The sequence below is a fragment of the Pristis pectinata genome, chromosome 23 (assembly GCF_009764475.1).
Source record: "Pristis pectinata isolate sPriPec2 chromosome 23, sPriPec2.1.pri, whole genome shotgun sequence".
NCBI lineage: Eukaryota > Metazoa > Chordata > Chondrichthyes > Rhinopristiformes > Pristidae > Pristis > Pristis pectinata.
In genome coordinates, this window is record NC_067427.1 from 10,370,716 (window position 1) to 10,385,995 (window position 15,280).

Below are 15,280 nucleotides of genomic sequence, written 5' to 3' on the forward strand. Positions count from 1 at the left end.
TCCTTGCGTTTCTACACAAGCGTTTCTAATGAAGTATGTTTGTCGTTCTTCTGAAAGCATTTTACACTGTAACGTATCTTTTTCTTCAATTCCTGTTGTTAGTGCGAAATACTTGCTTAAGGTTCGAGTATTTTATTTACTTATTTATTTATTTCTTCTGTTCAAGCAATGCTCTCTTTCTGTGTTATGTACATGATTATTGAAGATATGACCCTCTGCCCCACATTTTCCACCAGAGATTCATAGTTCTTGTTGAAGCTGTGACTGGTGTTCAGGATCCAGGGAGGTTTTCTACTTTGGACTCCAATACACAAAAGCCCAGACTGGTGACCATTCACCAATTCCTACTCCCACAGCAGCACAGAACATCATGATAGCATTGGCTTTGATCACCTTCTTTAATAGCACAAACTGACAAAGCATTTCCAAAATAATCTTTAATGTTTATACTCCATTTATGCTTTGCGACTGTTATTGTAAATTCTGTTTTGGGATTTTCATTATGAACTATGGCCTCACAGTTCTACAGGAGGAAGTGTTCATGAGGCATCTCTTCCCCTCTGTAGTTCACACACAGGGGCTATTTTCACTTTGGGCTGCATGTTGACATTAACAGAAAAGGGAATTGAGTGGGGATGTGGAGAAGGTGGCAAATTGGCAAGTAGATGCTACCTGCCTTGATACATGCTTATGGCATCAAAGTATGAGATAGGTTTGGTGGAGCAACTGATCTTTTCCTGCTTGTCAGTTTTGAAAATTACTTCCAGGGCTTCTCTACAGATACAGAAACTGGTAACATTCTGATTCAAGTCGCATGGGATGCTTGACTTACAGGGTAGTGTAGTGTTTTCTTGCACACAATTCCAATCTTAAATAACCATTTTTTGAGTTTATAACATTGAAGTAAGCCATTCAGATAATATCAGAACATTACATTTCTAACAGCATTACATATAATATTAAGTTGTGTAAAGAATAAAATGGCATTGAATAAAGAAAATTAATTCAAATTTGTGGTTTTTGAAAGGCAGCTTTGAAAAGCAATATAGGGTTTGATTGCTGATTATTTTTCCTTAGTGGCACTTTGTACTCCTGCTTGATTCGTCCACCTTTAATCAACTGAGCTTTTGATTGGCAATTTAACAGCTAAATGGCACTTGATTATAAACGTTTGACCTAAGAAAGTGTGCTGCTTTGCAGATTCTTCTGGGGTCACTTTGGAATGTGTAAGGCTTTAGTAAAACGTTTTGGGAGGGATTTGTATTAGGTGAGAGGCTTTTAATTATATGCACAAAAATCCAGATTTCTACAAATATGTGACATTAGACTAAATATATGCCGAAATGAATCCCGATTGATTGTATGGTGTTGGCTCTGTAGTGAGTTATCTTTGTACTTTTGGTGGATATCCAGGTTTACAAGTCCGCTTTGAATAATATTAAATGTGAGTAAGAACTTATGCTAATATAACAATTCATTGTGCGGCTTGAGTGGTTCTGTATTCAAGTCATGACCAACCGCAAACTTAAAAGGAAGGGGAGTGAAATCCGGCCATTAACTTTGCACAATGCTGCTAACGGCATGACTGTACTGCACTGCTGTAAAGCTGCAAGTTCCAGATGCGGCAGTCTCTCACAGCGCGAACAATGAAGGTTTTATTGCAAATCCGCTTAAAAATTTCGCATTCAGAAATGACAGTGTCACCTGCTCAATTCTTGCAACATTTTATGATTGGATAGCAATGGTACAAAACTGAAGATAAAGGGGAGAACGGGCAACAAGTGATGACTTGCTAAATAATTTTACAACATGTCTTCTTCGGGATGAGACAAATCGTATTTACTTTCGTATTTAGAAAACTAATGTGGTTAAATATGGTAAAACACGATGACTTTGGAATTTACCCAAAGGTTGCTTACTGATACCAAGGCATGTAACGCGATGTTATAAATGTGCGCCACTACTTATGAAATAACTGGTGCGCGACAGTCTACCTGAAACTTTGAGGAAATGGATTCCGGATTGTTCCCAAATCCTTATTTCAGTCCGTTGTCTTTTTGTGTGTTCTGCCTGGATCCTTTCCCTCCCAACTTGCCAGGCTTGTTACGTTAAACGGATATAATTTCAGCTGTCACTATACTGCACTTAGTGACAATATCATTGTTTACCTCCATTACCTAGCAACCGGACTGCGCCACATCACGTACCCATATATAATATCTGGAGCATCCTCTGCGTTGTATAAGACAACAGTTGGTTTAAAAAATGGGCATTTTAATACTTTTACTGATTTTACATTTCACATATCTTTGTTTTTGTTTCCGCTCCTGTGGCTTTGCAAAGATGTCACCTTTTAAATATGCACCTTGATTTTCACTATGTTCAAGACTTGTGTATGATATCAGCAGGCCAGTGTTCTGATGATGCTGGTCTAATGACAAGATTTTGGCCCAGTGATGATAGAGAGCAATGGAATGTGTTTACATGAGATATTCGGAGGTGACGTTGTTCACCTTGACCTTGCTGTTCTTTTAGAGTCTGCTCAGGCTCTTTAGAGCCTAAAAGATTGGAGATACTGCCCATATATCAGAATGAATTCAATTCAATTGTGGTACCTCTGTTTCATCCCCACTTAAAATCTTTGTCGACAACTTCAACCTCCCTTTCAACTATCTCGCACATAGAAACACAGAAAAACTACAGCACAATGCAGACCCTTCAGCCCACAAAGCTGTGCCAAACATGTCCCTACCTTGGAAATTACTAGGCTTACCCATAGCCCTCTATTTTTCTCAGGTCCACGTACCTATCTAACAGTCTCTTAAAAGACCCTATCGTATCCGCCTCCACCACCATTTCCTGCAGCCCATTCCAAGCACACACCACTCTCTGAGTAAAAAAAACTTACCCTTGACATCTCCTCTATACCTATTCCCCAGTACCTTAAACCTGTGTCCTCTTGTGGCCACCATTTCAGCCCTGGGGAAAAGCCTCTGACTATCTACCCGATCAATACCTCTCATCATCTTATACACCTCTATCAGGTCCCCCATCTTCCTCTGTTTTTTCCTTTCTTAGCCTGTGCATTGTGAATTTTTATCTTTTGTACATCAAATCTACTAGCTCTCTCACTGTCAATTTTCTTCCATATCTGGAACACCCATCTCACTTTATAAATTACTGCACTGCATCTTTGGCCACTCCTATGTCATCATTGTGGCTCACGGCCTTTCTACTCAAAAGTCTAGGTTTCTGACAACATTTCTATCAACTTCATTACTGCAGTTTTTAGCCCAGGCCCTCGTCATACAGGCTTCCTATTACTTTGGGTTCCGGGGTTTATTGTGTGGTAGCTGCCTCCTCTTCCACCAATCCTCCCTAAATCTGAACACCCTCCCTTTCTGGAATCTCTTCCCTAAGATTATAAAACAAAATTCACCAAATCAGAGGAGGATAGAGCACAGTTGGAGATCATTCGGGCCACTCTGTTGGTGTCAGCTCCTTAGAAGACCTGTCAATTAATTGCATTCTCCTGTCCTTACACCATAGATTATTCCTGCAGATTTTCTCTGTAAATTTTTAAATTTAATGCTCATAATCAATTAGGCGTCTCAGCTATTTTATATAAAAGATTAATATTAAATTAAAATAGGGACTATGCACAATCTGATTTCTGCATTATAATTTTTCTGTGGTTGGGGAGGTTCTCCATAGAAACAGATTGCCAGGCATTTTTCTCTTTTTTAAACATGGTTAGTGGAAATGCAATTTCCTATAAAGTGTGGTGCCAAGATTGACATGTTGATCCAGTACTTTTCATATGTTCCAGCAGGTGTATTGTGGCTTTGCAGGAATTATTGTGAGGAGTATTTTTCCATAAAGCAATAGCATATTTTACTGCCAACTCTTGTTTTCTGCCCATTTGTACACAATCTATTTCAATGCAAAAGAAAACCTCTTCTTGACAAGATTCTTGAACCTGTGTACCAATAACATTCCAAAAACACTGCTTGATAACTTAACTGCAAACTAGATGTAACAAAACCCATCATTCAACTTCTTTCTGCTTTTCTGTTTTCAATATGTTAGATATTCTTTCTATGCATCACCTGCTTGTGCTATGTCTTCATTGTAATATAAAGTAGCTTTTATTTATTATTTTGTACTTTGATTACCCCTCAGTGTTAGAGGGCTGGACAGTGCCATCCTGTGGGGCCAGGTAATATTTTCCATATGTTACATGTTCTTTGGTGCGAGTGAATATTTTTAAAAAGTATTTCTCTCAAATTTAAAATAATGAAAATCTATTTATACTTAGCAGCATATATTCTGTTGAGTGCTAATAGGTTGCAGAAACAGAAAATGTACAATAAGATCGTGAGGTGAATGAGAATTCATAAAGAGAAAAGGCAAGTATCCTTTTTGGGAGGCACACTTTAGCAGAAAATGCAAGACTGCCCTCTTGAGATTTGGCCAAAACAAGTGAAATAACACCTTATGATTCTAAATTCTAGTTTTTTTAAAACTTTCTCCCAAATCTCTGCTGAGAACAGAATAAAAAAAATTAAACTTTGGCAATTCCAACCAGGTCCTTTCAGCTAAATCTTAAGTGAATATTGATGGATACGTGATGGTGAAATCCATCACACTGGTGTGATGCAGAAATGCGTAGATAAAGAAAGAAAATTACACCTTAGGATCTTGTCTGGAGATTTTATTTTTTCTAAGAGACAAGCAAGATTTTTTGCTTCCAATGTTGCTTCTGAAATTATTTGGCTGTGCATGCCAATTCTTGTGTGACACACAGTAAATGCACACAATTTTTACAATATTTCTAGCAGATGTCCTGTAGTTCACTCATAATGAGCCAGAGAATATGGTGGCTTGTAACAACAGGGTGTTATTGTAATGTCATACACAATGTATTACCTGGAGCTCTGAATTTTGGTGACTAAAAAGTAAAACTATAACTTTACCAGATAACATTCTTGGATTTTTGATAAGTTTCACAAGGTAAACAGTAAATAAAATGACTTTGATCATATTCAGGTATACACTCTGTTTCACCTTTAATCTTTTGATACATTCATAATATGATTAAAAAGCAGGCTAGTGATTGAATATATGGATTTGCAGAACTGATGTGAATGACCTGGGTTCTGGTAACATCATGGTATTGATTACTTTCACCTAAAAGGAAGAACTCACACTTGCACAGCAAGTTTCATATCCCTATCTGCCTTAAATGATTTGCATCCAGTATAGTCACCTGTACAAATATTATAGTTAAGTGTGGCAGCCAATTTGGACACACTAATCTCCTACAACAGAAATGAGATTAACTACACAGAAAATTGTTTCAGTTGTGTAAGGATGTTTTTTTTAACAATTTTGCTTGACTAGGAAGTATTAAGATTTCCTTTCCTTGTTTGTCCTTTTCCACAGAACTGCATTCTTTCAAATTTTTTTTATCATAAAATGTAAATAAAGCATCAGCTGTTTATAACTCAAGTTATGTTTATAAAATACTCACCTTATAAGCTTTTAAAATTCAACTTTTCTGAAAAGCTCATCATGGAAAACCTAAGGATAGTAAATACAAATTTTTACTTTGTGTCTAAAGGATCAACCATCATTATTTTTCACTTCTGTGAGCTCATAGAGAATAATTGGTTTTTAATTAAAACAAAATATAATCATAAAAACTTGCAGCTTTAATATTTAAAATAAGTCCAGAAATGATTTATGGGAGAATAATTAAAGTGTATGTGTGTGTGTATAACAGGTGATTAAAAGCTTGGTCTTTAGCAGGATTGACGGTGAGTCTGCAAGGACGAGAAACAAGCAGAGGAGTGGAGATGTTTACAGAGGAATTCGAGTGAACCTGGGCCAAATGGAGGAATGTACAGCTGTCAATGTTGGAGAAGCAGGAGAAGTGAACAGATGAATGATCAGTAGGATGGAGTGTTTGGGCAGGGATAGATGGATAAGTGGTTTATCAGACTGATAGAAATTACAGAGGCAGATTTGGGTGAGACTATGTAAGATTTCAGATGAGAATTTTTAACTCTGAAGCTGGTAGCTAGGTTTGGGAAGACAGAACCTGGTGTAGGTATAAAGGGGCAATAGTATAACTTGCACAAAAGCAACAAAGCATTTCAAATCTTTTGATGTACAGTGGAGGGTGAAATCCCAGCCAAGTGAGCAATGGAATAATTGAGTCTGGAGATGACAAAACAAAGCTGAGGGCTTCAGCAGCAGATACTGAGGTAGGTATGGAGGTGAGTGATATTATGGAGATGGAAGTGGGTATACGTTCCAGAGGAGAGGTTATGGGAGTCAAAGTTTCAGTTTGAGTCATGAAAAATACTTGGGTTTTAAACAGTCTCCTTCTGCCATTACAGTTGCTAGAGAGAGTAATGGAATTGGTGGTCAATGTATGATGTTTACGACGAGACTAAAATAATTATTTTATTTGTATTGATTTGAGGAAACTGCAGTTCATTCAAGACTAAATGCCAGTCAAGCAGTTTGTCAACAGTGACTGTAGAAATATTCAGAGAGGTATTGGACAGGTAAAGCTGGGTGTTATCAATTTGAAGCTGACTCAAATCCTACAGGTATTTTGTCAAGGGGCAGCAAGTGTCAGTCACTTATCTCCAGTTTCTTACTTCTTTTCCATGGGTATCTGTAGAACAACTATGAACAGGTAGAAACAATTTCAATTGAAACTCTAAATCACATAGTGTTTCTTCCAACCTTTAAGATTACGTTACTTATTAATTTAATGGATGTTTGCAAGAAGTCATCAGATGAATTTCCCTCGGTGGTATTTCCAAAATCAATGGTTTACATAAAACTGAATCCCCCTTCTTGCAGCTATGGTAAGAGCAGCTTTGGTCCTGTCTTCAGGAGTGGTATTTGTTGTTGCGAACAGGGAACTTTGGTAAAGATTAGAATGAGAAGAATTGGCATGATTTTGTATAGACAAAAATTTCAGGGTCGGACATCCTGTCAAAAATGTTCATTTTTCTCAATAGTTTGCAAATAAAAAATCCAAATTTGTGCTCCTGTCAAGTAGTACAACTTACGAGTGTTCTTGTTGAATTGTTAAGTTGCTAGAACATTCTATTGGTGATCACAGAAAGATAGAAAGATTTTTGTTTTTATAAGTTCACCAGTAATAGCACAGGAAGCAACCTCTAATTCAGTAAGTAGACAATTTTAACTAACTTTCCTGCAGAAAAAAAAAAGCTTTCTATCCTTCTCCAAACTACCTTTCACCATCTCCCTGTTTTGTGCTCCAAACCTCTGCCAATTCTTCTCCTATCTGCTGCTCTTCTCTGGTTAGCTGCCAACTCTTTCTGATGGGAAGGTGATGATATGCTTTTGAAGTGTTCATTTAAAAAAAACTTAAAAGAGCAGTTTACAGAGGTGAAGAGAGTGGGAATGGGGCTGAAAAAGAAAATAGCAGAAAATGTGTGGCAAGGGACAGATGAGAGGAAGGGAGACAAAATGGGAGACAGTGAGGGTTGTGAGGAGTGGACAGTGAAAAATGTAGGGGTAACAATAAGAGGATATGGTGAGTGAGGGAAAACATGGGGTGGGGACAAGTTAAGGAAGTGAAAGGGGGAACAGGAGAATAAACTCAAAAGGAACACGAGTAAAGGGTGGGAGAAAAAGGGAGAAGGTTTGAAAAGAGACAATAAAATAATTTTGTATCAGTAGGTGAACCCATCTCAGCTTTATGGTGCTGCAGGTCTCTTTACTAATTATTTTTGACAGACTCCAGAAGTTTAATCTTTGAGGATGTGATAAATAGAAATGGTACTTTGAGGATGTGAGGAGTAGAAAACAGTTCTTTCAGGATGTGATTAATTGAATAGTTAAGCGGAAATCAGTGGATGTGGTGCATTTAGATTTTTAGATATATATCTCCCATGGGAGGTTGGTCAACAAGATTAGAGCATATGGAATTGGGGCTGATATACTGACTGAGGATTGGTTAACATAGAAAATAAAGCATGGGAATGAACAAGTCTTTCTTAGACTGGCAGGCTGTGACTAGTGGGGTACCATAGACATTGGTGCTTGGGCCTCAGGTGTTCAGAATTTATATCAAAGGGGACTAAATGTCATATTTCCAAGTTTGCTGATGATACAAAATCAGGTGAGATTGTGAGTGGAGAGGCAAATATAAAGAGGCTTCAAGGGAATATCGATAAGCTAAGTGAGGTGGTGAGAACATGGCAGATGGAATATAATGTGAAAGATGTGAAGTCATCCACTTCAGAACAAAAAAAGCAGAGGATTTTTTAAATGGTGAGTGACCAGGAAATATTGATGTTCAAAGGGACCTGGTGGCTCGGAATATTACGTAGTTTTGGCCTCCTTACTCATAAAAGGACATGCTTGCCTTCGAGGGAGTGTATTGATTCACTAGACTGGTTCCTGGGGCAGATCTGCCACGTGAGGAGACATTGAGTAGGCTAACCCTGTGTCTTCTCGAGTTTAGGAGGAGACCTACTATCATTGAAACTTACAAAAATTTTAAAGAGCCTGGCAGGATTGATGCAGGGTGAACGTTTCCCCTGGCTGAGGAATCTGAAACCATTGATCACAGTCTTAGAATATGGGTTAGGCCATTTAGGACTGAGAAGAGAACATTTTCACACAGAATATAATTAATTTCTGGAATTATCTTCTTCGAAGGACTGTAAAGGCTCAGTCATTGAGTTCATTCAAAACAGATCAATAAGGCAATCAAGTGTCTTGGGGGTTAGTCCAGGAAAATGGATCCGAGTTAGAAGTTCAACCATTGAATTTCTATCAATGGCCGAGCAGATTTCAAGGGCCAGATGGCCTATTCCTGCTCGTAATATGAAACGTAAATCTCTTCATTTAAGTTATTTAACCCTCTCACTTTCTGTATAATTTCCTGAACGTTGAATAGTATCAAGGCTAAATAGTGGCAACCAGGAGCTGGGACATTTCCTGGGATTTGAAAGTTGGGGGAACTTTGGTGCGATGAGAAAGTTAGTCGCGGTTAATATTAAACATTGTCTCTATCTCTGCACCACCTCATTTGAAGGGACCTGACTCCTCTTGACAACAGCCTGGTGTCCAGAGTCATGGAAAGCCGAGTTAGCGCAACACACGCAGTCAGAAGCCGTCAGTCTGCAAATCGCTGAATAAACCGGTCACGGCGGCGAAATCCGTTGTCGTTGTCCTTTTAAACGCCGAGCGATTTGTTTGAAGTTTGGCGCCGCGGCCTTCCCGCTGACGTCACCCGATGGTTGACGTACCGCTCCGCTGACGGTTGCCGTGGTGACGCGGCCCCGCGGTTGCCATGGTGACGTGGCCTTCGGCTGCAGGGAACGCCACTGCGAAGCAGGGAAAACACAAATAACAAAGTAACTGGAGGGAAGCCGGCAGGTCAACTCCTTGACTGAAGGGTCTCGCCTTCACAATTACTTAAAGCGTAAAAGAAATGGACGCCACGAAGAAGCCGCTGCGGATTTCGCCAGAGCTCGGCGTTTATGCGGAGAAACACGGCGTGTTCCAGATGCTGCAGGTAAACAGCCCCAATACCCTAAATTCAACGCTATTAAAATATTATCCGTGTAGGAGCATTGCCTGAGATTATAATCTTCGCATTGTTCAGTTCATTGCGGGTAAATTGCAGCGGTTACCAAGGTGTTGCTTCAGTATTCTTTTAATTCCCATACAATTCCCTTGGAGGCATCACCGTGTGTTTGAATGGGTTGGTGATCTATCAATTTCTTATTATCATTGTCACCCAGTTTTAGAATTTTGCTGATGTTAGCATCTCTGAGAAAGTTTCATTAACTGGTGTCTCCTGCTCCTGCTTCAGAATGTCAGTATTAGGATTACTTATGAAGCTCATTGCTTCAACTAAAACTAGGAATTTAAAAACCCACAGGTGTCCGATGATAGTAGTTCTCATTAAATGGTTTCTCATCCAAGAATCATTTTTCCAAACCTAATCTAAACTTCAACTCCAAATCTTAACCCTAAGCAGTAAATCTGTCTACTCTCAAAGATCACCCTAAGTAGTAATTCCTTAACAGTAATTTCCAATCCTAATTGTAGCCATACAGTCCAAATCCAAACCTGGACCTATCCAGTGGTTCAGATTGGGTGTGTTGTCCTACTTGGGCCGCCTCACTCAGCTGTGGTTTTTTTTGGTACGTCGGTAGCTGTATCCGTGCTTCTTTTTGCACTCGTAAAGAACTTGAAAGTCATCATTGCTGCCAATTTCCATCCTGCTCACACTGTCAGTCCATTTTTGATTGTCCCCTTCCCTTTCATGACTTCTCAAGGGGTAGATTAGTGACCAGAATTCATTACATGTCCACGGACTCTCACGACTACCTTGACTGCATTTCCTCCCACTCTGCTTCCGATAAGGACTCTGTTCCATTCTCAAGATTTCTCTATCACATTATATCTGTTCTGATAACACATTCTTTGATGCCCTTTATATTATGTCTTTTATATCAAACCTATTTCTATCCACTACGGTTGACAGAACTGTTAACCTTGTCAGTGTAATTTTCTGCAATTCCATTCTTACCAGAACAAGAATAAGGTTTCCTGTATTTTCAACTCCTCTATGATTCTACCATTTCCAGCTGACTAGCCTTCACATTCAATGAATCATCCATTATTTCCACTATCTCCAAGGTGATGCCATTACCAGACACATCTATCCTTCTGCCATTCTTTCAGCATTCCAAAGGAACTGTTCCCCATATAAACCTTTTTTCACAACACCTGCAGGAGATGCAACACCAGTCTTTTTACCTCCTCTTCCCATCACTTGGGCACCCTAACACTTTATCCAAGTGAAGCAGCTATTTACGTACTTCATCCAACTTAGTAAAATGCATTCAATGATTTTCTCTTCATTGGGGAAACCAAACACAAATTGAATACCCTCAGTTTAGTTCATAAGGGTGACCGTGAGCTTCTATTTTGTCACTTTAATTACTCATCCAACTCCCACTCTGACTTCTCTGTGTTTGGCTTCCAATATTGTCTCAAAGATGCTTCATGTAACCTTATCGTCTAAATTGGCCCTTGGGACTCCAGAATGAATTCAGTAGTTTCAAGTAATCACTCATTTCAGACCTGTTTCTCACATTTCCAGTACTTCTGTTTCTCTATTCTTCTGCTATTTTCAAATTTCTAACCTCTACCACCTTCATTCACCCAACACCGTGTCACCAAATCTTTTTTTTTCTTTGCCCCTCCTCCCTTTCTCTTAAAGTTGTCTCATTTCTAACATTTTACAGTTTTGATGAAAGGTTGTCAACCCACAACTTCAACTGTTTCTTTCTTCACAGATTTTTCCTGACCCATTTTAGTATTTCCAGCATTTTCTGTTATTATTTCACATGTCCAGCAACCACAACATTTGTGTGATCCAGTTGAATTAATTAGGTTAATTGTGCCTGAATTTTTTTCTTTTAATTATGGTTCAATTAACTGGTCACGTGATTGTTTTGAAGAAAATATGAGAAGGAAATGGCTTTTGAGCCCATCAAATCTATCTGTTCCACACACTGGTATTAGAGGTAGCAATGAATCAGGATATGATCTTGTGCTTTGAAGTCATGAGATAACTGCAAATACTTCACAAATTGAACTAAAATGTGAGATCATTTTAGCTTAATATAAATATTGTAAATATAAAACCAAAGATTAATTGGTTTAATAATTGAGTTTGAATTAAGTAGGTAAATGTATCCTTAAATTCAAAGTTAATAAGATTTGTTACGGATTAGGTTACTATTGGTGAATGTCCCTTTAAGACATAGCACAGTTGTGAGTGTGTGGCATGATTACGACAACAACAGGAGATAAGGACATGATGACGTTTTTGGAGCAATCAGTCAGAGAGAGACAGGGAGAGAGACACCTGCCTGCTGGTCTCTGTATCGATGGATGGATGAAAAACAATAACTGTGTCTGTCACTACAATCCACGTATGGATTTTTGGAATAATTCAGTGGAGTCCACTTTGTTGTTAACCTGTAGAAGGAAACAGGTATTTGTGTGAACGGCCATGTCTAATGCCTTTTGGGGTGGCAGATACTTCGGAACAATGGAATGGAGGTCATCAGTGATTGAGGTGTCGTATGAGTTCCGTTGTGGAACATTTGGATTTCGTAATTACTCTCTATTTTCTCTCTACATTTCCTCTTCAGTCAACGGCGGTTTTGCAGAAGCCTTTGCTCACGTTTCATCTTATGGCTTGCTGAACTGAACTATTCCTGGACTTGGAGTTTGGGAATTTGCCACACACACACTTCGAGTTTAGTTTTTGGGGTTAATGTTTAAGATCTAACATTTTTTACTTCTAACATTCTAACATTTTTACTTTCATTTTTTTCTTATTACCATAAGTAGTTATTAATAAAATAGTTTTTAACACTTATACATGACTCGGTGTGTTTCTTTTGTTGCTGGTACGTGACAGATTGATTTATAGAAGTGTTAATACAATTGTGTAAAGAGCTGTCTATTATTTATTCATTCAAGGACGTAAACATTGCTTGGTTATCCCAGCTTTCCCCTTGATTGAAAGTCAACCACATTGGTGGGCCATGAGTCACAAATAGGCCAATCCAGAAAGGATGGCAGATGTTCTTCCTGAAAGGTATTGGTTTATTATTGTCACTTGTACCGAGGTACAGTGGAAAAACTTGTCTCTTGCATACCGTTTGTACAGATCAATTCATTACACAGTGCCTTAAGGTAGCACAGAGTAAAAACAACAACAGAAGACAGAGTAAAGTGTCACAACTACAGAGGAAGTGCAGTGCAGGTAGACAATAAGGTGCAAGGTCATAACAAGGTAGATTGTGAGGTCAAGAGTCCATCTCATCATATAAGGGAACCTTTCAATTAGTGAACCTGAAGGATTTTTTTGCTACAGGCAGGTAGTTTGGTGGTCAGAATTATACTAGCTCTATTTGTATTTACTGGGAGCCAGATTAAATTGTGTTTTCAATCATGTGAAGCAGCTGATAAAGTTTTTGCATTTGCAGCCAAATGAATAAATACATCAATCTAGCTCTTTGTGGTTAAGAAATAACATGATGCTGTAGTAAGAAGACTGTGGGCTTGGCCTTCAAGAAGAGGTGTACAAATGGGCTGAAGAGTTGTCTTCATTTGTTGATTCTGTGATCTTAGGATAGGTATGACTAGTTGAACCTTTGATTGCAAAAATGAGTTTGCAGTCTCTTTCAGACTGCCAGTGTACTTGTAACTAATTCTTTCATGTATATACAAAGTGTGTAAAGAGCATATGGGAGGGTTATAATCAGGATGACTAACCTTTTTTACTTTTTTTGTATCCTTCAGAGAATGTTGCAGTGCCTGCTGGTGGATAGACCACAGGATCCCATTCAGTATATGATCGACCATTTTAAAAAAGAAAATGATGAAGGTTAGGACAGTACTTTGCATCTCAGAAGAAATACATTTTTCTAAAATATCATCAAGGCTTTTTAAAAAAATTCACCGCAGTACTAATTGCATTGTCAAATTATCAAAGAAAATTAAGATTGTCATTGTTTCATTGCTTGGTATTGTGAATTTGATTAACAAGTTAATTGTTAAGGAATTTTAGAGAAGGGTAGTTTTGTTGAGGAAAAATAGAGGACAGTGTTTTATTACTTTATTACTCTATATTATTATACTTTATATTATTGTCCATCTAGATGTGCCTGCATTTGCCTTATCAATGCAGTTAAATACAGAGAATTGCCCATTATGGCTTTTCTTCCTTCTCCTACACTGCTATCTCTGGTATTCCCTTGGGATCTATCTCTAGCCCCTGCCTATCCAAAAACACAGCGTTACTTTCCACATGTAACCAGTGATATTCAACTGTGCCTCACCCTGCTTCTCTCTACTCCTTTGCTGCCTCTAAGTTGCTGGATTGTCGGTCTAACTTGCTGTCATTGGATGAGCACAAATTTCTTCCATTTAAATTTTGGGTAAGGCTAAAATCCATTTTCTTTGATTGTTGCTACAAGCTTCCTTCCTGAAATTATACTACCATTTCACATAAAGGACTAAAGCTTATAGACACAAAATTATTACTGACATACTTTAAAAATTGATTAAAATAAAATTATTCTTGTATATTTTATTCATGGTTGTGCTTCAATATCTTCCAGTGCTTTACTTCAAAACTGTTGATACATTACTTGCGTATACCTCTGCACCAGTAACAGCTGTGGACAAAATTTAGAGTCTGAAAATGTGGTTGCAGTCTTGTCAGTTAGAAATCTACAAGGGAAGTGGTCCAATTATAGAATGATTTTGTTTCCTTTTATTGAAAAATATGACCTAGGGCAAGCATAGTTTTTTTTGTATGGAATAAACATTACAATAGCCCAAGGCAGTGTTTCCCCCAAACAAGAGTTTGACCTTGTGTTAATAATAGAATAATTCTGCTTTTCACTGATCCCTTAACTGGAGAATATGAGTGTAAAGGCTTGAGTCACCTGAGGATTTATTCTTACATATGAGATTAGACAATCCTCAAAAGAGGCCTGTCTGCCAGAGAAAAATCTGCTTTGAAGTAGTTTGAAAGGAATTTGCTGATGATGGCGCTAGAGTTTGTTTTGTACTGATTGTATTGAGTTTAAATAATTCATTGGTTTTTTATGCATTGACTTTGAACAGAAAATAACACATTTGCATTTTGGATTTGGTTACATTATTCTTGAGGCACCTATATTGCATTAAAATAAATTCCAACACTATATTTTGTGAAACTTTTAAAACTCCTGTGTTGTCTTTAATGCTTCAAAGTTCTCTAGTTTGTGTTGTATGCAAATCATTTAACATTGGGGAATGCTGCTTCTCAGTGTTATTCTGAGGAGTACTTACTTCCATTATCTTTTATTTTATTAGTAAAACTGTGTAGGTAACCTAACAGTATTGTACACTGAAAGTTTCAAAATCAGTCAGAAATTGAATTTATCAAATTATTGGGCTGCATCCAGTTGACTTTACTGTTGAGCATTTAAATCTATTATGGGAAAACTCAAAATCACATTACAAAATCACCAGTTACTTTTGCATTCAACTTTGCAGATAAAAATCCCGCTGCTACCCCAAATAACATTTATTTTGCTTCAACATTTTACCTATGGTTTGTGGCATTTCCCATTGAAAAGTGCAGCTATTATCTATTTTTTTCAAATATGCTCTTTGTTGGATTAGAAAGAATGGATTT

The 15,280-nt window shown here is 37.9% G+C and overlaps 1 protein-coding gene across 2 annotated transcripts in view; it reads left to right on the forward strand.

The window, feature by feature from the left end:
- The first annotated feature begins 9,372 nt into the window (after positions 1–9,372).
- Positions 9,373–15,280, forward strand: part of ak8 (adenylate kinase 8) — a 112,740-nt gene continuing 106,832 nt past the window's right edge. For both annotated transcript variants that reach the window (XM_052037060.1, XM_052037061.1), the window contains exons 1-2: positions 9,373–9,574; positions 13,393–13,477. In XM_052037060.1, coding sequence (XP_051893020.1) covers positions 9,491–9,574; positions 13,393–13,477 — 169 coding nt within the window. In that variant the 5' untranslated portion in view covers positions 9,373–9,490. The remainder of the gene's footprint in view (positions 9,575–13,392; positions 13,478–15,280) is intronic.